At 42.7% G+C, this 24,837-nt stretch overlaps 4 protein-coding genes across 4 annotated transcripts; all 4 read left to right on the forward strand.

Moving 5' to 3' along the window:
- The first annotated feature begins 5 nt into the window (after nucleotides 1-5).
- On the forward strand, nucleotides 6-2,078 carry LOC127902372 (uncharacterized). The gene is made up of 2 exons (XM_052441278.1): nucleotides 6-681; nucleotides 940-2,078. Exons 1-2 carry the CDS (start codon nucleotides 6-8, stop codon nucleotides 2,076-2,078), a joined length of 1,815 nt encoding a protein of 604 aa, XP_052297238.1.
- A 9,542-nt stretch (nucleotides 2,079-11,620) lies between these two features.
- LOC102629826 (uncharacterized) lies at nucleotides 11,621-13,940 on the forward strand. Its single transcript, XM_006471745.4, has 4 exons — nucleotides 11,621-11,819; nucleotides 12,361-12,478; nucleotides 12,560-12,782; nucleotides 13,584-13,940. The coding sequence occupies exons 1-4, from the start codon at nucleotides 11,668-11,670 to the stop codon at nucleotides 13,610-13,612; spliced, it is 522 nt and encodes a 173-aa protein (XP_006471808.1). The 5' UTR covers nucleotides 11,621-11,667; the 3' UTR covers nucleotides 13,613-13,940.
- A 1,463-nt stretch (nucleotides 13,941-15,403) lies between these two features.
- LOC102630118 (uncharacterized) lies at nucleotides 15,404-18,219 on the forward strand. Its single transcript, XM_006471746.4, has 2 exons — nucleotides 15,404-17,402; nucleotides 17,661-18,219. Exons 1-2 carry the CDS (start codon nucleotides 15,845-15,847, stop codon nucleotides 17,798-17,800), a joined length of 1,698 nt encoding a protein of 565 aa, XP_006471809.2. The 5' UTR covers nucleotides 15,404-15,844; the 3' UTR covers nucleotides 17,801-18,219.
- Nucleotides 18,220-18,340: 121 nt separating this feature from the next.
- LOC112497555 (uncharacterized) lies at nucleotides 18,341-21,070 on the forward strand. Its single transcript, XM_052440969.1, has one exon. The coding sequence runs from the start codon at nucleotides 18,855-18,857 to the stop codon at nucleotides 19,938-19,940; it is 1,086 nt and encodes a 361-aa protein (XP_052296929.1). The 5' UTR covers nucleotides 18,341-18,854; the 3' UTR covers nucleotides 19,941-21,070.
- Nucleotides 21,071-24,837: the final 3,767 nt, after the last annotated feature.

Genomic DNA, 24,837 nt, shown 5'->3' on the forward strand with positions numbered 1-24,837 from the left:
AGGGAATGTCGAAGGGCAAAGAGAAGGTCATTGAGGTTGACGACGACGAGTTGGACTTCCCACCTAGTCTGCTCGCTGATCCCGCTTTTGATCCCGGGATCCCCTTAGAGCCCATTAGGTCTAGTGTTGGTACTAGCGCTAGGAGGATGTCTCCCCAAACAACCTCCTCGAGCGACAGTAGCGATGAAGAAGGATCTTCTGGATCGGAGAACACCTTGAGTGAGGGTCAAGGGGATGATTCTGGTGAGGCGTCCCCATCAGGAGCGCCGCGACCAGAAGGGAGGAGTAGAATAGGAGGTAGAGCCCTATCGCGGGACTACGCTATTGATTACATGACGTGCACGACCACGTTTGATGAGCTCGAGGACCTCCGGCTGAGGTATAGCATTCCTGGTGAAATACTTCTCAAGGTCCCAGGAAAGAAGGATGCTCCTAGCCGGCCTCCTAGGGGATATGTTACCCTGTACCTGGATAGCTTTAAGTACGGGCTGAGATGTCCCTTGCAACCTTACTTTGCCCGGGTACTTAGCGGGCTAAATCTATCTCCTGGTCAGCTGAACCCAAATGGTTGGAGAGTGCTCTCTGGTCTGTTCATATTGTGGGACAGATGTTGTCAAAGCGAGCCCACAATTGATGAGGTGAAGCACCTGTACCAGCTAAAGAGCAGCCCCAAAGATGCCGGTTGGTACTACTTCCAATCTAGCACCAAGACCAGGAAACCCATAACCGACCTCCCTACTGGTGGTGGTGGGAATTGGAAGAGAAAGTTCTTTTTTGCTGGGGGTCCTTGGGGTCAGGTCGCACAAATGGACGGGAAGGATTACCGGGTCCCGCCCCGTTTCACGGTCCCAGGTTGCCTGCTCGCTTCAGATGTCTTGTATCCATAATTGTCCTTGTTTTATTGGCTTGTCTCTAACCAAGTGTCTGTTTGTGTTGTAGTTTCTTGGGGTGTCCACTTCCCGCTCAATCCTGACCAGCTCAAACGGGTCGAGGCGGTACGGGCCAATTCTTGCTCGAGCCGAGAACTGTTAAGCACATACAACTTGCTCGAGTCTCGCTTGATACTTCCTGGCCATAGGATGGAGGACGCTGTGATTGGGGCCCTGACCCGAAAACGTTCTCGACCTCCAACCACGAAGGGGGACCAGAGTAAGGATGCCCCTACTGCAAAGCGGGCCAACGTCGTGCAGCAGGCCCCACCCTTGAAGATTTTACCTCCAGCCCCTGAAAAAGTTGGGGAAGCCAGTGGAGCAGCCACAGGTCCTGCTACCTCTTCTCTTCCTGTCGGGCCTCGATCTCGCTTACCCGACAGCCGAGCAGAACATCTGGTCCCTTACCTCAATGAGTTAACCAAACTCGTGAGCAAGAAGGAGCTGGAGGATTTTGACGGCCGCACCTTGGGTGAGCTGGTGGGGGCCATGCAGCATAGCGCCTTCCACCTCAGCTGCATGACCACCTATTACAAGGCTAAGGTGGGCCGCTACGACCGGAAGATGAAGGAAGATATTCAATCGGCGACGACCAGAGCTGACGTTGCCGAGAAGAAAGCAGGGGAGCTGAACCTCGAGAACCTGAAGCTGATAGAGCAAGAATCACTTGCTCAAGCAAAAGCCATTACCCTCGAGGAGGAGCTTACCAAGGTCAAGGAGGATCTGCAAAGGCAGATGGCTATGTACGCGGCTCAGCTCGAATCTCTCCGCGACTCCCACCGAGCCCAGGTCGAGAACTTGGAGAGGGAAGTCGAGAACTTAGAGAGAGAAGTCGACAACCAGTACGACCAGGGACTTCGGCATTCCTACCGTTGCATCATGGCTGTCCTCGGGAAGCGACACCCTGATCTGAAGATGGATGACCTTGCAGCTGGTGTTGCTCAGCATATGGACGAGGAGGCGGCCAAGGAAGATGCCGAGGGGTTAGAGCCGATCGTGATTGAGGAGGGTAACTCTCCTCCTCGTGCAGTCCCTGCTGATGTTGGCGAGGCGAGCACCCCCCCGGACGCAACTGGTGATACCCCCCCTGCACCCGAGGAGGTCCAGCCAACCGATGCTGCTCGGCTCACTGATCCACCATCTTTTTGATATATTTCTTCTTGTATTGTAATGAACAACGTTTATGAAATTTATCCCCTCTGTTAGCCATTAATAAAAATGTTGTTGATTACTATCTCGTGTCGTACTTATGAATTAATTTTCGTCTGAAACGCTGATCGCTTCTGTCTCGCCGTAAGACAGGCTTTGAGACTTGGTGAGGCCTTTGCGTGCCGTAGAGAACTTTCCGAATGCCTTGGAGTCTGCTCGCCTTCTCGCGAACGAGCAGATCCTGGCATGCTGGGCTTTTGTCTGGCCCTAAGACAGGCTTTGAGACTTTGTCGAGCCTTTGCATGCCTTGGGAATCTTCTTCAAACGATTTGGATTCTGCTGCCTTCTCGTGGCCGAGCAGATCCTGGCATGCTTGGCTTCTGTCTCGCCATAAGACAGGCTCTGAGACTTGACGAGCCTTTGCATGCCTTAGTATTTTTTTCAAACGATTTGGATTCTGCTGCCTCCTCGTGGCCGAGCAGATCCTGGCATGCTTGGCTTCTGTCTCGCCATAAGACAGGCTCTGAGACTTGGCGAGCCTTTGCATGCCTTAGGATTTTCTTCAAACGACTTGGATTCTGCTGCCTTCTCGTGGCCGAGCAGATCCTGGCATGCTTGGCTTCTGTCTCGCCATAAGACAGGCTCTGAGACTTGGCGAGCCTTTGCATGCCTTAGGATTTTCTTCAAACGATTCGGATTCTGCTGCCTTCTCGTGGCCGAGCAGATCCTGGCATGCTTGGCTTCTGTCTCGCCATAAGACAGGCTCTGAGACTTGGCGAGCCTTTGCATGCCTTAGGATTTTCTTCAAACGATTCGGATTCTGCTGCCTTCTCGTGGCCGAGCAGATCCTGGCATGCTTGGCTTCTGTCTCGCCATAAGACAGGCTCTGAGACTTGGCGAGCCTTTGCATGCCTTAGGATTTTCTTCAAACGATTTGGATTCTGCTGCCTTCTCGTGGCCGAGCAGATCCTGGCATGCTTGGCTTCTGTCTCGCCATAAGACAGGCTCTGAGACTTGGCGAGCCTTTGCATGCCTTAGGATTTTCTTCAAACGATTTGGATTCTGCTGCCTTCTCGTGGCCGAGCAGATCCTGGCATGCTTGGCTTCTGTCTCACCATAAAACAGGCTCTGAGACTTGACGAGCCTTTGCATGCCTTAGGATTTTCTTCAAACGACTTGGATTCTGCTGCCTTCTCGTGGCCGAGCAGATCCTGGCATGCTTGGCTTCTGTCTCGCCATAAGACAGGCTCTGAGACTTGGCGAGCCTTTGCATGCCTTAGGATTTTCTTCAAACGACTTGGATTCTGCTGCCTTCTCGTGGCCGAGCAGATCCTGGCATGCTTGGCTTCTGTCTCGCCATAAGACAGGCTCTGAGACTTGGCGAGCCTTTGCATGCCTTAGGATTTTCTTCAAACGATTTGGATTCTGCTGCCTTCTCGTGGCCGAGCAGATCCTGGCATGCTTGGCTTCTGTCTCGCCATAAGACAGGCTCTGAGACTTGACGAGCCTTTGCATGCCTTAGGATTTTCTTCAAACGATTCGGATTCTGCTGCCTTCTCGTGGCCGAGCAGATCCTGGCATGCTTGGCTTCTGTCTCGCCATAAGACAGGCTCTGAGACTTGACGAGCCTTTGCATGCCTTAGGATTTTTTTCGGTTTCAAGCGAATAAAATTCGTCGACGTTACATTAATGGCAGGATTTGACTTACATGAAATTGTTCGGACATAAAACATAAAAATAAAAGATAAACAGCATGAGCAGAAATTGCTTTAAAATGTGAGCAAGTCTTACTGGAAGTATTTTCGGAGGTGTGCTGCGTTCCATGGGCGTTTCACTTCGGGGCCGTCCGCGCGAACCAGCTTGTAAGCTCCGGGCCCCGCTATCTGCTTGACTCTATACGGCCCTTCCCAATTCGGTCCCAGCACTCCTTGAGTCGAATCTTTAGTGCTCTGATTCACTCTTCTCAGTACCCAGTCTCCGACCCTGAATTGCCGTATGTTCACCTTCTGGTTATAATACCGAGCAACCCTCTGTTGGTAAGTGACTGATCGCTCGGCTGCTTGTTCCCTCCTCTCCATTAGCAGATCAAGATTCAAACATATCTGCTCGTCGTTCTCCTGTTCATTGAAATGATCTGTCCGGTGTGTGGTCGTTCCTACCTCAGCCGGCACGACCACTTCATGTCCGAAAGCTAAAGCGAACGGTGTCTCCCCCGTTGCGGTTTTGTGGGTTGTTCTGTATGCCCATAGCACACCTGACAGCTCGTCAACCCACGCACCCTTTTTTGCTCCGAGCCTGGTTTTCAGAAGCCTCTTGACTGTCTTGTTGGCTGCTTCTACTTGTCCATTCGATTGAGGGTGAGCAGGCGAGCAATACTTCAGCTCTATCCCGAGGTTCTGGCAGAAATCCCTGAAGCTGTGATTATCGAACTGCCTGCCATTATCCGTTACCGAGGCATATGGGATCCCGTATCGACAGACCAGGTTTCTCCACACGAAGTCTGTTGTTTTCTTCTCTGTGATCCTGCTAAGGGCTTCTACCTCTATCCACTTCGTGAAGTAATCTATAGCGACTATTGCATGTGTTGCTGCTCCTCGTCCCTTTGGCAATGGGCCGATCAGATCAATTCCCCATTGAGCGAATGGCCAAGGGGAGGCCATGGAGGTGAGCTTCTCTGGTGGTTGGTTAGAGAAATTTGCAAAACTCTGGCAGCTTGCACAGCTCCTGGTCTTCCTTTGCGCATCCTGGTGCATCGTCGGCCAGAAATATCCCTGCCTTAGAACCTTGTGGGCCAGGGACCTCCCGCCAGAATGATTTCCGCAAATTCCTTCATGTACTTCCCTCAGCACGTAATCCGCGTCGTCATCGTCCAAACACCGAAGGAACGGTAATGTATATCCTCGCCGATACAGTACCCCATCGATCATCGTGTATCTCGAGGCCTGAGCTCTAATCTTCCGAGCCCGTAGCTTATCTGGTGGTAAGACCCCGTCTCTAAGGTATGAAACTATCGGGTCCCTCCACGAGCTTTTTTGTTCTATCCGCAACACCCCCAAATTTTGCTCGATACTCGGGCGAGACTTCACTTCTAGGGGGACCGACTTTGGCATTTTTGGGTCGGCTACGGCTGCCATCCTAGCCAAAATGTCTGCTCGACTATTCTGCTCCCTGGGAATTTGTATCACCTCCACTGCTTCGAACTTCCCCATTATCTGCCTGACTATCCTTAGGTACTGTTCCATCTTCTCCTCTCTTGGTTGGAATCTTTCACTGACATGATTCGCAACCAGCTGGGAATCGGTTCTGATCTTAACTCTGTCCGCTTTCACGGCCCTAGCCAATTCCAGCCCTGCTATCAAGGCTTCATATTCTGCCTGGTTATTTGTGGCTGCAAATTCCAACTTTACAGCATAAGAGATCTCCTCCCCCTCTGGGCCTTCCAGGACAATCCCTGCTCCTGAACCCCGCTCTCCTGATGACCCATCCACAGATATCTGCCATACTTGAGTTTCGTCGTTGCCTATATCTGCATCTTGCTGATCCAAGCATACTTCGGGCTCCGCGAACTCAGCTACGAAATCGGCCATTGCCTGGGCCTTTATCGCCGCGCGGGGTTTATAGTCTATGTCGAATTCGCTCAGCTCTACAGTCCATTTGACGAGCCGACCAGAGGCATCTGGCTTGTGCAGAATTTGACGCAATGGCTGGTTGGTTATTACCGAGACCGGGAATGCTTGAAAGTACGGCCTCAACTTCCGAGCAGCAACCACAAGGGCCAGTGCCCATTTCTCCATCGTTGGGTATCTGGTCTCAGCGTCGAGCAGGGCCTTGCTGGTGTAGTATATCGGATACTGAATTCCTTCTTCCTCTCTCACTAGAACGGAACTGGCGGCCCGATCAGATACCGCCAAATACAGATTCAACTTGTCCCCATCCCTCGGTGTGGACAGTAGCGGAGCTTGCTGCAAGTAATGCTTCAAGTTCCGGAAGGCTTCCTCGCATTCTGGGGTCCATTCCGTTTTCTTTCCCCTCCTTATCACTTGAAAGAATGGCTGACACTTATCTGTAGCCTTGGATATGAATCTGCTCAACGCCGCCAACCTCCCCGTGAGGCTCTGCATCTCCTTCAGGTTTCGAGGAGACGTCATTTGCACAATCGCCTGGATCTTCTCGGGATTTGCTTCAATCCCCCTATGGCTCACCATGAATCCCAGGAATTTCCCTGACTCGACCCCAAAAGCACACTTCTCCGGGTTGAGCTTCATCTTATACTTCCTCAAAAGCTCGAACGTCTCCTCGAGATGTCTGACATGTTCCTTCGGGATTTTGGACTTGGTGATCATGTCGTCCACGTACACCTCCATGGTTTTCCCGATCAAGGGCTTAAAGACTTTATTCACCAGCCTTTGATAGGTGGCCCCAGCATTCTTGAGACCGAATGGCATCACCCTGTAACAGAACAGACCTTGGTTAGTGATGAAAGCCGTGCTCTCCTCATCCGGCTCGTACATGGGGATCTGGTTGTATCCCGAGAATGCGTCCATGAAGCTAAGCAGACCATGTCCAGCCGTTGAATCTACTAGCTGATCGATCTTTGGTAAAGGGAAGCTGTCTTTTGGGCACGCCTTATTGAGGTCTGTGAAATCCACACACATCCTCCACTTGCCGTTTGCCTTCTTTACCAACACCACATTTGATATCCACTCTGGGTAATTGACTTCCCGAATGAACCCTGCTCTCAGAAGCTTCTCCACCTCATCATTTACAGCCTCATACCTCTCCTGGTTGAAGCACCTCCTCTTCTGCCTTACTGCCCGAGCACCTTTCTTTATTGCCAGCCTATGACATGCTACCTCTGGGTCAATCCCTGGCATGTCCTCATGTGTCCAGGCAAACACGTCGGCATGAGCCTGTAAGCATTTCACCAACTCCTGCTTTTGCTCTCCCTCAAGTCTCGACCCGATTCTGATCGTCTTTCCCGGGTTCTCTGGTCCCATGCTTACTGTTTCCAGATCCTCTACGGGTTCTTGTCTGCCAGTCTTGTTTTCCACTCGGGTATCGAGGGATGTTATCTGCATCGCCTCCCTTGCTGCCGAGGAGTAGCAGCTTCTTGCGATCCTCTGGTCTCCTCGTACCACTCCGACTACCCCATTCACCCGGTACTTCAGAGCCAGATAATGGTTGGACAGCACCGCTTTGCTCATCCTTAAAAATGGCCGACCTAGGATCATCTGGTAAGGACCTTCCTCGTCCACTACGACGAAGTCCAGTATCATTGTTCTTTCTGTCGGGGGGCTCCCGATTGTGATAGGCAGTTCGACCACGCCCAGAGGGACCAGCTTCCCTCCTCCGAACCCCTTCAAGGAGGTGTTGGTGTATTCCAACTTCCGGTCGGTTATTCCCATCTCTTCCAAAGTTGATTTAAATAGCACATCAACTGAGCTCCCCGTATCAACCAGTATCCGGTCAAACTTCTTGCTAGCGATCGTAGCCTTGATGACTAAAGCGTCCTCGTGGGGGTATAGAATCCCTTCCTCATCCTCATCCGTCCACATGATTGGCACTTGCCTGACCCTTGCTCGTTTGGCTGCTGGGGTGTTGAAGAGTATCTCTTTACTGGTCATGGCGTATCTGGCATAATTTTTTCTCGATCTGTTCGAATCTCCGGCCAACGTTGGGCCCCCAGCTATCACCCTCGCTGCGGGCGGCTCGCGTCTCAAGATTCCATCACTCTGCTCCCCTTCATCCGTTGTGGCCACCATCGGGAAAGTCCCATCCATAAACTCGTCCAGGTACCGATTTCTCACCAAATCTTCGACCTGGGTCTTGAGATCTCTACACTCTGCTGTGGTATGGCCATGGGTGCCATGGAACTTACAATAACGTCCTCTATCCCTCCTGTTGGGTAGCTTTGTTATTGGTGTAGGGAGGTGCAGCAGCCCTCGACCCTTTATGGCCTCGTACACCTCATCCAGGGGCATCTTCAAGGGAGTGTACCGCCCATAGTCCTGGTTCTGGTCGACCAGATGCACTGCTCTTTCTCTGTTTGCCCCACTGTGAGTTGGGGGCGGTGGGAGTGCTTCTGGTCTGCTCGTCCTGCTACCGTGGGAATGTTGATGAAGATCGCCGGATGCCGAATCATGTCTTCTCCAAGGCTCCCTAGCTGGGGAACGAGGAGGTGGCGCCCTGCTGCGCTGATACTGTGGCGGCCTCTGATGAGGCTGGTAAGCAATTACCCTACCTCCTGCTCCACTACCGGAGATCTGGTGGTCCCTCCTCCTGATCGGCCCATTAGTTGGTAATGCTTTCTTCTCTTTCCTCCCTAACCCTTCCAACTGGTCTGTCTTGATCCGTGCAGCCTTCTCCTCCTCAATCTCGATGTCTCTTTTAGCCTGTTCGTATGCGGCTGCATACGTTTGAATAGCTGGGCTTCTCAAATTGTACCACAGCCTTCCTATCTTCACCCCTTCTTTCAGTCCCCTTAACGCCTGAGGGTGGTTGAAGGCTCCCAAGTCGAGGACAGCCCGATGAAACCTCTTGATGAATTCCCGAAGGGTTTCTTGCTCCCCCTGTTTCATGCTCTTCAGCTCCATCATGTCATCTTCCGGTGACATTGCCCCACTAAACTGCTCTGCGAATTCCTGGCACATCTGCTCGAAGGTTTTTATGCTGCCCCGAGGAAGTTTCCTGTACCATTCTCGTGCACGTCCCTCAAGGGATAGTGGGAACACCCTGCACCTTTGGGATGGAGATAATCCCTGTACCCCCGTTATGTCGTTGAAGCGCTCTATGTGCATCAGCGGGTCAGTTCTTCCCGAGTATCTGAGGTCGGGGAGGCAGAAATCTCTCGGAATAACTGCCCTCATGATCTCTGCTGCGAGCGGTGATTCCCCGTCCAGCATTATCCTCCAACCAGGGGCTCTGTTCCTCCCTTGCATGTCGTTAATTATTTGCGCTAGCCTTCGCACTTCCTCCTCCAGCTGTCCTGCGCGACTAGGGTCGCGCGCTGCAGCTTGATCCCGCTCTCGCTCTACATCATGTAAGTGTTGCCTCAGTTCTGTTTCCTCTGCATTCACCACCCCGTCGCCCCCGTCACAAGTCTGTCTTACCGGGGACTGCTCTCTTTCTCTATGAAATTCTCCCCGCAGAGGTACGTTACCTCTCTCACCACCAAATCTCCCAGCGGTTTGACTTCTCTCCGCACTATCGGTACCTGGTGCCGCTCCACCGCCTCTCACCCTTCCCTCTTGGGTTACCCTTCGCTCGTTTCGCAGCTCATGCAGGATGGTTGTCAAGGTTTCCATCTGCTTTTCCATTCGCTCCATCCGGTCGAACATGACTTTTTCCCGTGCTTCGCTGATTACCTCCCTCAGCGTCACGGAATCGTTAAGCCTTATGTCACCCCCTTGTGCGCTACTTCCTCCTATCTCCATTGCCTTTCGCTTACTCCACCCCTCTTCTTGCTATCGACAGAAGCTTTTTGCTCTGGATCCCCACAGACGGCGCCAAAATGTTGATGCGAGATTCCGGTTCTCCTCGTTCTACGATCAGGATCTCTGCTCGATCAACTTCGTCACGACCAGGAGGTCTCCTCGCCAGGCTTCTTCTCCAGAGGTCCCTGCGTACACAGATAAGTCAGAGTACGCCGGTTGTTTTCCCGGCGCAAACCCTCCGACGCTCAAGTCAGATATGAAGGTTCGGGAAAAGCTTGCCACAGGTCTTATGGCGTTTCTTGTGGTTTTTTCCCCTTTTCTCAAGAATGCCAACCCTTTTACCTTCGTTGGCTACCTTTTTATAGGCTTCCTCTGAATCTCAGTCTTCCGCTCTTTTCGAGACGGTATGGGACTCCAACTGCTGCGTTATGGGCAAAACATGGGATCTAGCGTGTTACGCCACGGTTCAGGGGAAAGCGTGGCTGCCATGGCTCTGTGAGACCTTGCGTGTTACGCCACGGTTCTGGGGAAAGTGTGGCTGTCATGGCTCTGTGAGATCTTGCGTGTTACGTCGCGGTTCTGGGGAAAGCGTGGCTGTTGTGCCTAGATTCTCGTGCTGGAGAGCACGTCTTGCCAACTGCCGTCGACCGGGTCTCCTCGCCTCTCGATCTCTAGCCGGAATGGCCTTATGCCTTTTATAGGAATTGGCCTCGCGGACGACAACATCGTGGACGAGCAGGATGTTTCTGCTCCTGTTCTTCCACGCGCCAGGCTTTAACGGAACACACCGGTTCGCAGAACTCCGCCATCAGATATCTGCTCGTCATTCCTGGTCCCTTCGACGCATTTGTCCCAAACAGTATCCCTCCCAAACATCTTATTTAAAATACAAAGACTAACTGGATAGCTCGCTCAAATTATAATAAAGACTACGCAATTATTTATTTATAAAATATATACGCACACTACATACCAGAAGCAATGAAGAGCAGGACGACGAAGAAAGCAAATTTGAGGGAAGTTGTCTTCATTTTTCCAAATGTGTGTAATGTATCTGTGGTTATAATAGGAAGAGAGGTGTATTTTATATGAGGTTGTGCTGCGCTTTTATCTTCTTCAAGAATCTGGTTCCTAAGTTGTTTTTTCCTTAAATATAAATGCAGTAATAATGATTCAATTAAGAGTTTTCCCAAAAAGGTAGTAATTACCAAAGACAACAAATAAATTTTTAACTTTTTTTATTCCTTCTTTGAAACATCAACCAAAGTGTTAATCCCCTTATTTGGCAATAACTTTATGAGTGGGATATCCTTTTCAAACCCCTTTTCTATTTATTTCCTCCTCAATTCCTAAAATAGCCTTTATCTGTAATTTTTCCGCAAACAATTTCAACCTCTACCCCCTTTCAGTTATCACTCTTCAACCACTCCCACTTCAAGTTTCTTCTTTTTATCGGAAAGGTTTTTGATAACAACCCAATATTTTGTATCCCATGCGCTTAATTTATTATAAGGTTTCTATTTGTTTTAGTTTTATACTTTTCAGTTTATGACATTATATTTCAAAATAAATATGTATAAAATACACGCAAGGTTTAGTTATCTCCTAACATTCTAATAACGTTGGTAATTTATGAAAATTTTATAAAATTATCTTTCCTACAAAAATAAATTGTTAAGTGAAAAAAAAAATACTTTATATCAAATTCTTACTCTTTTACCATTGACCTTTTTTTCCTTAAAAAAAAAATTGCAACTTTTAAGTGCTTTAGTGGAGAAAGAGTCAGTGAGAAAAAATCATATATGGATTTAATAAGATAAGATTTTACAGCTAATACAATTCAAGATACAAGGAATAAAATTGTAAATGCATAACAAGAGGGGTTTTATAAGAAAAATACAGCGGTGCCAATAGCATCACTCTAACTTTATAAAATTTTTAATTTTGTACTTTGATCCCATAAGCCCAACTTTCAACAAAATATAACATGTGCTTGGAACTGATGGGCCTCAGGTCAACAACCGGGATTATAAGAACAGGCCCAAAATTATCAGCCTTGTTATTACAAAATTAATAAAATTCGAAATTTAAATAAATGTAAAATAATTTTAATCCTTTTTAGAGTAAACGAATCAGAGAAACAGCAACAGTGAAAAATGGGGAGGGAAGTCTCAGAGAGTTGTGTCGACAGCTTGTTAACAGAAATAGTATCCACGTATAACAATCGTTTCTACGCCAACAAGCCAGAGCTTGCAGCCCGGCGGATCGAGGCGATTGGTTATCAGGTCGGTCACCAGCTTTCCGAACGGTACATTCCCTCCCACCTGATCAAAACCCCGATCTCAGTTTCGGATTTGTATTTTATTTTATTTTACATTTTAGGGTTTTAATAGTAATTTGAAGATTTGGGCTTTTTTAGATCTGATGACGGAATCTGATTTATGTTGTTTGGTTGCTGGGAAAGTTAGGGGAGAGAAAAGAAGTAAAGAGCAATAAAAATGGGATCTTGTTTAGAAATGTAGAAGCTTTAGGTTAATTTTTACTTATTAATTGCTTAAATTTTGCTTTTAGCTAGATATGAAATGGCCCACAAGACTTAGATGGTGATATAAATCACTAGTCTTTATTGGCTTTACTTTTTTATTATTAGTCACACCCTTTAACATTTTGAACGAAGTAATCGGCTATAGTCACTCGATCCAGTGTTCTTCTACTTGTTTAGTTCGGTTGGTTGGTTGATAATGTGTTCGAAGCAAAAGAGTGGGTACTTTGTGAAAGCCTTCAATACTTTGATACTCAAACTCAAATAGCGATTTACATTCTTTATTTACTGTTTTTGTGCTTTCCAGGTATACAATGGAGAGGCCACGCTTTAGTGATCATCTAGAGGCGATAAAGTTCATCTGCAAGGACTTTTGGTCTGAGCTCTTCAAGAAGCAGATAGACAACTTGAAGACGAACCATAGAGTATGTTTAAGAACCCACAATCAATTTGGTGCTGGAGATCTTAGTTTACGTTTGCTGAGATTGCCTTTGTTTGTCTTGTAGGGTACCTTTGTATTGCAAGACAATCGGTTTCGATGGCTTTCACGTATCTCGACTGATCCATCAGTCGAAAATACTGAATCTCAAGATCCTTCTGCTGCAGCTGAAAGCAAGGCATCCCTAGCAACCATGCACGTGTACTTCCCCTGTGGAATTATAAGGGGAGCTCTCTCAAACTTGGGGATTCCTTGTGCGGTTTCGGCCGACATATCCAATCTTCCTGCATGTAAGGAACTGCTCTTGAGTTATTCAGTGCTTTCTTTTTATGATATTTAATTATTTTTGCAAGCTGTCTTTTATAAGTGCATACCGTGTCATATACAAAAGGGGGCTAGCTTCTGATTTCCTTGCATGAAGCCAAACACGCTTATTTGTTCCCCCTTTTACGAACTCAAGCGTTGGTAAATCAATTTTTGTTGAAGTTGCTAATTAAGCTCCTTTAGTATATACAATGTAGGCATCCAGTCATCTGGAGCTGCCATGCCTACTTTTGTTATTCACTACCATTGCTTTCTCCCTTCTTTTTTTATTTTTTTCCCTCTTTCCTTCTTAAAATAAAAAGTATTGAAATATGTTATGCCGTGATTTTTCTCCATAAACTTGGACAAGAATCTCTCAAGTACTCTTGCGTGTAATTTAAGCTCTTTTGGATTAGTTTGCTCATGCCTTAGTGTTTTCATCTTTGCAAGCTTCTTTCAGTTGCACTGTATACTCTGATTAAATTAATTAAATTTTGAATTTCACGAGGCGCTCCAACATCTCCACTTCTCCATTAATTTTCTCTTTTCAACCCAACCTAATAGTTATGCTTTGTCCCCCTAAGTCTTTGGCAATTTCTCTTAATAACTTTTACTTGTCAAGTCTTTTTGTCATGGTAGCTTAACTTTCATTGGTTGTTCAAAAGATAATGCTCTACATTTATTTTTTCTATTTAATTTGCTTTCTATATTTCTCTGACAATTACAATTCTTACCCTTAATAATGCATTTGAAAACATACATCCGTCTGTGTGTACATCAATGAACAGGTTCATTTGTGGTCCGTATAAAGGCCTGATAAGCATTTTGGCAGACTGTGATTAAGAATGGGGTTGAAGCATATGGCTAGTTTTGACAGATCTGTACTGGAAAACTATTAATGCCCTATTGTTGAAAATACCGAAAGTACCATATGAGCGCTTGGGATGAACTCCTGTTGCTTTGTAGATTTCAGATTATGGATACAGATACTTTGAAATTGTGATAAGTGATTACTGAAGAGCCATTTTCTTGGTCCTCTCTTAACATCCATTGTAAAAGCAGACTATTCAATGGTTTCATCCTCACCCCACCTCTTCATTGTCAAATTTTTGGATAGCAGTAATGGATTATTATTTTCCCTCCTATTTCTTCATTTTTCATAGGCTGAGATGCAGTAGTGGATGAATCATTTTACCAAACATGTCGATTCAAATGTCTTAATTCATTAGTCCAAGATGACTTTAAAAATTAAATTCAATGAGGTCCACAGCTCCCCAATGGGAGCTTGCCATATGCACAATGGTGCACCAAATCTGTCCTCTTTGAAAATTACTTGTTTTGGATTATATTTTACTTAAACAATGGTCAGTGGTTAAATTTTCTGAAGAATTCGCAAAACATTAGATGGAATCATGGAATTTGCAAAACAATGTTTGATAATTGATATTCATGCTGCTTGGCATCAGAAAACCTTGGGAGAAATTTTGGCTTGAAGAGTTCACAAATGCAGTTGCGTAATTGCTAACACGTATTTTTAACGTTAGCAGCTAATTGACAGTAGTGAGCCAGTTGCTAGAGAGCTCGTCCTTTTTTCGGGGAAACATTTATTACCATAGATTTATAAAGTTATTAGCACCATATCAAAATCCCAGAATTGGCTTAGGAGAATGGATTATTTTTTCTGGTAGCATAAACCTTTCAGTCAAATATCCCAAAATGAGTAAAATGAACACCTATAACAAGCTCATGCAATAAAGCTATTGAAAATTTGGAACTCATTAAAATGGTTCCAAACTCTTCTTTTTGAAGCAAAGGTCTTAACTTTATCCCCAAAACCATGCCAGGCGTTTTCAACTTTGAAAGGGAATTGCCTGAAAGTAAGGGGCCAACAGGCGGTGACAAGGTTTTTGGCCTCTTGTGCGTACGGTCGGTTAACTCTTCTGCAACCGTTCACACTAGTTTATATTTGCATGCTTTGTACGTGCCTTCAATTTTCATCACCTGGATTTGTTTTAGTTTCTAAAATGGAGTACTGTGGTAAAATCATTTGCAAAACAAACTAAAGAAGTTTGATGTGAAGAAAGGTTTTGCTGACATTCTTTGTGACCCAAGCCTCCAGAGGTAGCTTTTCTTAAGTTGACAGCTCCAAGATCTTGATCGGATGCTGATTTGAAGTTGGAAGTGAGCATACCATTATGTTACATGTATTGAAGATTTGAAGGCACCATTTTCCTCTCTAAATTAATTTGACATATAAATTTTGATCACTGAATTAGCTTGTATAAAAATTAAGGGTAAATTTTTTCTGAAATTAATTAGGTTCAACCCCACTGCTCATTTTGCAATTGGCTGTCTTGTATATTAATCTTTCTCTCGAAATTAACTTTACGGATAAATTTTAACAATGGGGGACAAGGACATAACTCATTTTATTTACACCAAACAAGATATTGAATAGAAATTTATAAACGTAATCTAATCCCAAGCTTTTAATCAGTCAATTAAACGCTTCAATAGTCTGATGGTACTGGTACGTGTGAAATAAACAGGACTTATTTGACACGATTTCAAAATTATCGGTCTTTTTAATTTCGGAGAAACCAAGAGGCTGCATGGTGAATTATCCTAGATATATTTATAAGTACAAATGTCATTGACTTAGCAGAAACTGGTCAGTGAAACGTCAAGAAGTCCCAAAACTCGCCACGCCAGCTAGTATGAGCGGCGGGCCGACCATCGGTGACAAGATTTTTGGCCTCTGCAGTGTTTTGGCCATGGCCGGTTAGCTCTTCTGCAACTGTAATTTTACTTCAGTTTGCTTAATTTATAGTTGCGTTGCATTTTATCACCTGGGCTTGCTTCAGTTTCCAAAGTGGATGTGTGTGTTTAAAAAAAAAAAAAAAAAACACTTTGGAGGAGCTGAAACTTTACATAGATGGTTTGAGCTTGCACTGTTGCACATGCACATGCTAATTCAATCATTATTTATTTAGAGGAAAAGTTTGATTCAACTATAAAATCATTTTAATTACGAACTCAAGAAGTGGATATGAAGACTAGGACTAATGAGATAAGAGGCTTTAATTTGAAGCTTCAATGTAAGGAAAGGCAGTTGCGTTTTCTTGAGAAGAGGATCGGAGAAAGTAAAGGTGAGTTAGCTTTGGTGCAAAAAGAGATTGAAGAATGTAACAGTGAGCTTTGGTGTAAAGAAAAAGAATTGGGTTTGGTTCAAAAGAGGATTCGAGGATGTAATGGCGAGCTTCAGTCGAAACAGGGTGAGTTAGCTTTGGTGGAAAAGGAGATTGAAGAATCTAACAGTGAGCTTCAGTCTAAGGAAATAGAATTGGGTCTGCTTCAAAAGAGGGTTGGAGAATGCAACTGTGAGCTTGAGTGTAAGCAACAGCAATTGGGTTTGGCTCAATCAGAAGAGGATTTGCTGAAAAATTCGTTGAAAAATTCAATTGAGCACTGGTCACAGAAGCTTAATTTGACGAAGGAAGAACTGAGTTTGCTTCAAAAGTCAATTAGAGAATGTAAGGGTGAACTTGACAGTAAGGAAAGACAATTAGCAGTTGTTCAGAAGAGGATTGGAGAATGTAATAATGAGCTCCAGTTAAAGGAGAATGAACTAAATTTGGTAAAAACTGTGGTTGAGCACTGTTTGCAGAAGCTTAATTTGAAGAAGGAAGAACTGAGTTTGCTTCAAAAGTCAAATGGAGAATGGAACGGTCAGCTTGAGTGTGGGGAAAGACAATTGGAGTTGGTACAGAAGCTTAATTTGAATGAGGAAGAACTGAGTTTGCTTCAAAAGTCAATTGAGAAATATCATGCGGATCATCAGCGGTTGGAACCGGAGAGTGGGATTAAAGATTGTAGTCAGCAAATTGAGTTGAAAGAAAAGAAATTGAGACAAATCCAAAGCTCGATTGAGGAATGTGAGAAAGAGCTTGCAATCAAGGAGAGACATATATCTGATTATGAAGAAAAACTTAAAGCTAAAGAGAAGCTATATGATGAGATTAAGAAGTCTATCTTACAGTGCAGGAAAGAACTTGAATCTGCAAAGAAAGAATTGGAACGACCTAAAAGTTTGACAGACAATGAAGAGACACAGCTGCTATCTCTTCAATCTATGAACAATGGAAGAAGCCTTCAATTGATCTTGAATCAGCATTTGCAGAAGCACGATTTGATATTTGGTCAAATTTCCCAGACACTCACAAAAGCATGTGACCCTGCATTGCTGGTGTTAGAAGCAATGCAAGGATTTTACCCTCCTCATTCAAGGAAGGGAGATATGGAGTTTGATGTGAGCATTATTAAGAGGACTTGTATTCTTTTGTTAGAGCAGTTATCAAATATAGCAACAGATATCAATCCTCAAGTACGAGATGAGGCTATGAAGATGGCAGGGGAATGGAAGAAGAAGATGGGAGTTACAGGGGAGAATTCTTTAGAGGTGCTGGGGTTTTTGCATCTTTTAGCTGCCTATAGATTGGCACCTGCTTTTGATGGTAATGAACTTGAAAGTCTTCTTGATATTGTTGCTCACTACAGACAAGCAGCTAAATTACGCCAAAGCCTTGGATTTGCTGATAAAGTAACTGGTAAGCTGTTTGTTATTAAAATTTAGTTGTATCGGGTGCTATCTGTGCTCGCTATAGTATTGCAATGTTGATTATTTTGTGAGGATCCTGTTCACAATTTGTTATATCCAACTTAAAAGCCACCGTAATGCATTATTCCCTTGATGTTATATTAGAAGGAAAAAGATTATGTTTCTGGTCCAACAAGGTTCTTAGTAATTAAATGGCATGTTTCTGGTCCAACAAGGTTCTTAGTAATTAAATGGCGTTGTATTTCAGTTGTCCCTTGGAGTAGCATTGGAATGAATCAAGCAGAGAACAGTAGAATGAATCACAGTATTGGTCCTGCTGCCTTCAGGGAGCAACTGCAACTTCAAAATTACAACAAACGTCCTCGGATGGAACCATCTACTAAATGAGCCTATTCCCCTCAAGTTCGAGCTTTGATATCCTAAGTAAGAGATCTTCGGTTTAGCAGTGTGGACATGGCAGTAGAGGGCAAACACACTTCCATCATTTCACCTCGTAATCACTCAAGGTTCACAGCAAATTTGGTTGCCGCATGGTCAAATGTTGCAGGAAAGCAAAACCTTCGTATTCCAGCACAAGCACTTCTAGTTGAAGTGATGGTGCTCTCCATAGATAGTGATGTTAGATGCTAACTAACGTAGTTTGCCTTACAGTGGTGTGCCTTTGGTTTGTCTCCTCCCCCTTTTTGGTACCTGACTTGATTGTAGAAAAATAAAGTTGTTTCGGTAGGGGAATTCCTGGCAACAAATCTGTACTTTTGCAATACTGGCCATACACATTTTATGTTATATTTACCATATTTGAAAAAGTGTTTAGTTTATTTAGAAAAAAATAAATTAGATTTTAAGAATCCAGTACTATAAAAAAGTACGTTAAACTGGGGATACAATCATTTTCACATTTTTTTCATTAACTTCGATAAACTTTGACTTAATAACCTCCATTTTAATCCCTTTTTTAAAGAGATTTTCGAAACATTTTAAATATCAGAAGTCAGAACGATATTAATTTTTGTAAATTAACAACAATAAAAGAGAAAGCCTCTAAAACATCTCTTTTAAAAATTTTCAGACAAATGAGTACTTGTAATAATATGTGCCAATGAAAATGCCTGCTTAATTATTCCCAAAAGTTGGCCGCTATTATGAAACAGAGTTTTTTGTTACTTCTCTAAAACTTTTCTGTTACGAGAAGGATTTTCGTCCTTGTCTTCTTTTTTTTTTACCAAGTATTTCCTACATTATTTAGGATTTCCTTTTCAAACACAACTTCAATAAGCAATTATAAATTGTGGTGCCCTGAAGGCTAATCCTCAAGCAATTAATCAACCTTTCAGGCTTTGAGAAGACACTCTGCAGTGTTTGATTTTGCTTACCTTGTCACTGACATTGCAATTTTATCATCAGGGCTTGTTTTAGTTTCTAACCTCTGAGCTGTGTTGATATGTCTAATCAGGTAGAGTTGAGAGTAGCTGAGTTGAAGAAAGAAACTCTACGTAGATCGTTTGATCTTGCACACGAACAACTTGGCATGTTCACTGCTCAATGGATAGAGGAACTCTTTGATTTAACCATGAAATCACTTGAAGAGCAAAGTAGTAGTAGTATTGATGTTGATATGAAGATTAGGTTGTTAGAAGAGCGTGCTAAGGAGATTGAAAGTAAAGAGAATGAGCTGGTTTTGGTTGAAAAAAAGATTAAAGATTGTAATTTTGAGCTTGCATGCAAGGAAAAAGAATTGGGTCTGGTTCGAAAGCGGAATGGAGTTTGTAATAGTGAGCTTCAATCGAAAGAGGATGAACTAAATTTGGTGAAAAATTCGGCTGAGAAGTGGCCGAAGAGGCTTAATTTGAAGAAGGAAGAACAGAAGCGGTTAGAATCGTTGGACGGGTTGATTAAAGATCGTTCGGAGCATATTGAGTTGAAAGAAAGGCAATTGAGGGAAAGTGAGAAAGAGCTTGTGTTGAGGAAGGAACAAAAAGCTTCGATTCGGGCAATGATTGAGGCTTGTACAGAAAAGCTTGAAGCTATAGAGGAGTCATATGATGCTGCTAAGGCAAAACTTGAATCTGAAAAGAAAGAATTGGAGCTGACCCAAACTTTTATGAAAGACCTCTTGGTGAAGCGTAGTTTACATGAGGACAATTTACAGTCACTCCAGAGTACTATCAGATTGCGAGAAAATGAACTTGAATGCAAAGAGAAGGAGCTTGAACTGAAAGAAAGGGAGTTCTGCAGAATACAAGAACGCATTGAAGAATCCTCTCAGGAACTTTTATTAAAGGAGAATCAGTTGAAATCTGTCCTAGCTTGCATTGAAGACTGCAGCAAGGAGGACCAAGTGAAAGAAAAGGAGTTAATTTCAGTTGGAAAATCAATTGTGAAATGGTCAGAGGAAATTGAACTAAAGAAGAAGCAACTTTCTAAGGGGCAGGAAACAAATGAGCAGCAACTTGATTTGATTCAAACATTGACCACTACATACACCATAGGGCGCGAAGAGAAGGAGATTCACTCAAAAAAGATCTAGAAGACCGAGTGGAAGATCTTGAAATAAAAGACAGACAGTTTGAGGAACATGTAAGGGAGTTTGAATTACGAGAGAGAGAGTTTGATTCTCTCCGAAAAGCAGTTGAAGATTCCAGTAAAAATCTGGAGTTGAGACAGAAAAAATTGTCTGACATCCTCCAGTTGCATCGGAAGAAATCTGCAGGACCTGAAAATTTGACAAGCAGCGGAAGAAATCTGCAGATTCTATTGAATCAGCATTTGCAGAGACATGATGTGATATTTTGTAAAGTTTTCGAAACTATTAGAAGAGCAGCTGACCCTGCATTGTTGGTGTTAGATGCCATGTCAGGATTTTACCCTCATTCAAGGGAGGGATATGTGGGGTTTGATGTGAGCATTATTAGGAGGACTTGTATTCTTTTGATAGAGTAGTTATCAAGTTTAGCACCAAAGATTAATTCTCAAGTACAAGGTGAGGCTTTGAAGGTGGCAGTTGAGTGGAAGAAGAATATGGAGAAGGATTCTTTGGTGGTGTTAGGTTTTTTGCATCTTTTAGCTGCCTATAAATTGGCTTCTGCTTTTGATTGCAATGAACTTGCAAGTCTTCTTGATATTGTTGCTAATCATAGACAGACACCTAAATTACGCCGAAGCCTCGGATTTGCAGATGAAGTACCTGTTACGCATCATGGTATTGCTACTTCAGCCTCTAGGGAGCAACTGCAAATTCAGAATCCTTATAAACGTCCTCGGACAGAAACTTACCTGCTACTACTATAGGCGCCTGGACCCTCAAATTCCATCTTCTGATATCCTAAGCGAGAGTTCTCCAAGTAGGCAATGTGGAACAGCTAAATACACTTCTATCATTTACCTCCTCGTAGTCAATCAGGGTTTCACAGCAAACATGGGTGTCGGGTAAAGTCTTTGTTGCTCTCCATAGATACCAGTGACAGATGCTATCGTAGGGTCTCCAGCTTCTTGATTTTGTAATTAAAGTGATCTCATATTTAAATCAAAGTGTTCCTATAAAGCTTTCCATCGAGCAGTGAACGTAGTTATTTAATTCGTTTGTTCATATGCATGATCAAACCATCTTTGTACAGTTTCAACTCCTCTCGGGTTTTCTACACACTCATCATCCTCTTTAGAAACTAATGCCAACCCAGGTAAATAAAAAGGCAAATGCAACCGAAAGCATTTACTCCAAAAGCTACTCTCTCATTTCATAACTTCCCGCACATTAAAATTAACAAGCTAAATAAAGCCAACCGAGTGAGAATATAGTAGCAGAAACATTTTCCTTTACTCATAGCTGCCTCTGCTTTTCCAATCATGCATACAAATAATACCTTTCCCATTACCCATTTCTTCAAATAATTCAGAGCAACACTTTTATTGCATGTTTGATACAACCAGTTAATCAAAAGTAATAAAATATAATCACATTTGGATTACAACCAAATGCATTTACAATCACTCAACAGTACTATCAGACTGCGGGAAACTGAAAGTTGAACTTAAAGAGAAGGAGACTGAATTGAAAGCGAGGGAGTGCGCTGGATTTCAAAAACGCCATGAAGAACGCTGTCACGAACTCGCATTAAAGGAGAATCGTTTAAAATCTGTCCAAGCATCTGTTGAAGACTTCAGCAAGGAGTTCCAAGTGCAAGAAAAGATGCTAATTTCAGTTGGAAAATCAATAGTGAAGTTGTTGAAATGAACTCAAACTCGTCAGTACAACGTGTCGTTTGTAAGTTATGAATATGAGTGACATGTCGTTTTATTTAAGCAATATACCAAAACTGACAAATTGCCAATGTCGTTCAAGACCATTAAAACTCACGTGTCTAACGCATGCCTTACTTAAGCTTAAACGGCAAAGCTAGCAGTCGTTTAAGGAAGGTTTTATAATAGCGCGTGAGAAGCTCGTGACAGGTTGGTTGAAAGGCCGTTAGATTTGGAGGGAAATCTGGATCTGTTTCACTTGCACAACTGATATATAAACGAGCTGGTTCTGGTGTTATGTTGCATGATCAAGGAGAGAGAGATAAGGCATCTGTACTGAGAGAAAAGCTTGACTGAGTGGTCTCTGTATTGTGTGTGATTTCTCTGTAACCTTGAAGCTTAATAAAATTGCTCTCTGTGTTGGTTTTCTCCAGTGGATGTAGGCACCCTTAAAGGTGCTGAACCACTTAAGCTCTGTGTATTCTTTGTTCTTTGGGCTGTGTACTTTGATCTAATCTTTGTTCTTTGTTAGTGTAAGATTGGTTCTTGAGTCTTCGAGTCAGAGTTGGGTCTTGGGGTGTGATTAATCTAGCAACTAAAGGGTTAATTACGCAACAGAAGTGTTCAGAGGATCTTGAATCAAAAAAGAAGGAACTTTATTTTATAAAACCGTCAAAGGAGCACGAATCAAACGAGCTGCAACTTCATTTGATTCAAACTATGACCACTGCATGCCTCTGTGAGCTCAAGGAGAATGAGAAGCATTCTACAGTTGCTAAATGCAATGTCAGGATTTTACCCTCCTCATTGAAGGGAGCAGGAGATGGAGTTTGATGTGAGTATTGTTAGGAGGACTTGTATTCTTTTGTTAGAGCAGTTATCAGATGTGGCATCAGAGATTAATCCTCTGGTACGAGACGAGGCTATGAAGGTGGCAGGAGAGTGGAAGGAGAAGATGAGAGCAGCCGTGGAGAATTCTTTGGAGGTGCTGGGGCTTTTACATCTTTTAGGTGCCTTCAGATTGGCACCTGCTTTCGATGGTAATGAACTTGAAAGTCTTCTTGCTATCGTTGCTGAGGATAGACAGACACCTAAATTATGCCGAAGCCTTGGATTTGCGGACAAAGTGCCTGGTAAGCTCTCTGTTATTGAAATTCAGATGTATTGGGTGCAGTTTGTGCTCTTTATTAAATAGTATAATTGCATGTGCTCTGAGAATTATAATTTTGCACCCGTCAATTATCCTTTATAAAACTCCCTCCTATTACAATTACATTACATTAGAGGACGAAATCAATCTAAAGTAATCCCTATATTTTTCTTGCTATAAGTGTCTATCTCTAACTCTTTATACCACATAATTACACCAAAGTATTTTACATTTTCTGTGTCATCAGAAATATTTTGGATTCTCATACATATTATTTTTTTAAGTTAAATAAATATTATTATATTATTTAACAATTGGAAATTTTATTAAAAAAAACTGTAATTGGAGATGAGTGAAAGAAATTAATTTTTTTTATTTAATCGGAGAGAAACGGTTAGAATAAGATTTTTGGGAACTAAAGTAGGTTTCCACGAGAAAAGGAGAGTGAAAAGCAAAATTAAAGGTGTGCTAGAATTAATTCACTTTTGTCTTCAATTTCAGTTCAATTTGGTTTGGGATACCAAATTTGTTAAAGAGTGGTGCGATATATTAACACTCTAAAATCCTTATAAAAATCCGGTTCTAATTTCTTGACAATTTTAAAGTTGAGAGTTAGAATTATAGTTACCGAACATCCCCATGTTTTTCTTAAACGTGTAGTTTTAAAAAAATTTTAAGCGGTGTTCTAAGCCCCACTCTTTTGTTAAAGGACTTGTTGTGCGCGGAATGCGGAATCAAATGCACCAAATAATTATAGAAAAATAAAGGACACAAAATTTACGTTGTTTGGTAATATGCCTACGTCCACAAGAGCAAGAGAATTTAATAATTGTATTATTAACAATTATTTGAGTAAAGAAATCTCACTTTCCCAGAACCAAAATACACCCAGTACTCTCACACACACTCTCCAATTGCTCACACTCTCAGAACTCTCAAAAGTTTAGAAACTTATAAGCTTAACAATTTTTTGGGATCATATAGAATAAAGAAATGGCTTTGATTTATAGGCTTCAAGCTTGCACTATTCCACCTAATCCCTCTGAAATTTGTCAATCTTCGTCTCTGTCAATTTGATAAATTTTGCTAACTTTTTCATTTTTCTTCATTTGGTGCAGGATTGTGCAACGCCAAATATTTACAGCTTGCAATTTTGAATTTGGAAGCCACTTTATTGACTTCTCAACAGGGCTCGCTAACTTTCATTAGAGTTGAATTATTGGAATTCTTTTAAATACCTCTTAAAATCTTTTGTTTCCTTTGTACACTATTAAATTTGTATAAAAAATTTTAAAAGTTTCTTACGAAACCCCATTAATTTAAAAAATAACCCTGCTTTCTTCAATAAACCCTTAATTGTAGGGATAATAATGGGGCAGAAATGAGTTGGATATACCCTACTCTAAGTTCAGATCCTTAATAAAAATTGAGATCTGTACGTGCTCCAGATCTATCATAAATCCATGTTTTTAACTCTATATCTAGACCAAAAAAATAAAAATTTATATTTACTCCAAATAAAAAAAATAAAGTCCAAATTTGATCTGAATCCATCATGAATTCTAAAACTCAATAATAAAAAAAAAAGTAATAATTTTTAGAAAGAAAATTAAAAACCAAAATGTACTGATAACAATTAAATCACATATTTTTTTTCAAAAATCTAATAAATATTGTAACTTGTGCTTTTTATACAAGAATATAATAAAATATCTATCAAAAATAACTTTAAGAGGAAGATCAATGTAATATTTTAATGTCTCATTCATCATGATGTTATCCAGAGCATGCCCATCATCACTCCTACAACATTAAGTAGTGACATATAAGTTAAATAAGATTTAGATTCAATGTTTTATTATTTTTATTATGACCATATTTAACTAAGTAAATGAATAATATAGTTAATGTTATGGTAGATAGTCACAACTGATTAGTGGTTACACAACATAAATAAGGTTATAAGTAAATAACAGAAAAGAAGAATCATGTCTAGAGATTTACCCAGCAATTAAAGGGCTGATCCAAGTATTCAAAT

This window comes from Citrus sinensis, chromosome 5 (assembly GCF_022201045.2).
Source record: "Citrus sinensis cultivar Valencia sweet orange chromosome 5, DVS_A1.0, whole genome shotgun sequence".
NCBI classification, from domain to species: Eukaryota; Viridiplantae; Streptophyta; class Magnoliopsida; order Sapindales; family Rutaceae; genus Citrus; species Citrus sinensis.

Coding starts and splice junctions, on each gene's coding strand:
- LOC127902372 (XM_052441278.1), top strand. CDS start 6: ATGTCGAAGGGCAAAGAGAAGGTCATTGAGGTTGACGACGACGAGTTG. Junction 682..939: donor GAGCAGCCCCAAAGATGCCG/GTTGGTACTACT, acceptor TTTGTGTTGTAG/TTTCTTGGGGTGTCCACTTC.
- LOC112497555 (XM_052440969.1), top strand. CDS start 18,855: ATGTCTAATCAGGTAGAGTTGAGAGTAGCTGAGTTGAAGAAAGAAACT.
- LOC102630118 (XM_006471746.4), top strand. CDS start 15,845: ATGAAGACTAGGACTAATGAGATAAGAGGCTTTAATTTGAAGCTTCAA. Junction 17,403..17,660: donor ATTTGCTGATAAAGTAACTG/GTAAGCTGTTTG, acceptor GTTGTATTTCAG/TTGTCCCTTGGAGTAGCATT.
- LOC102629826 (XM_006471745.4), top strand. CDS start 11,668: ATGGGGAGGGAAGTCTCAGAGAGTTGTGTCGACAGCTTGTTAACAGAA. Junction 12,479..12,559: donor ACTTGAAGACGAACCATAGA/GTATGTTTAAGA, acceptor TTTGTCTTGTAG/GGTACCTTTGTATTGCAAGA. Junction 12,783..13,583: donor CATATCCAATCTTCCTGCAT/GTAAGGAACTGC, acceptor ATCAATGAACAG/GTTCATTTGTGGTCCGTATA.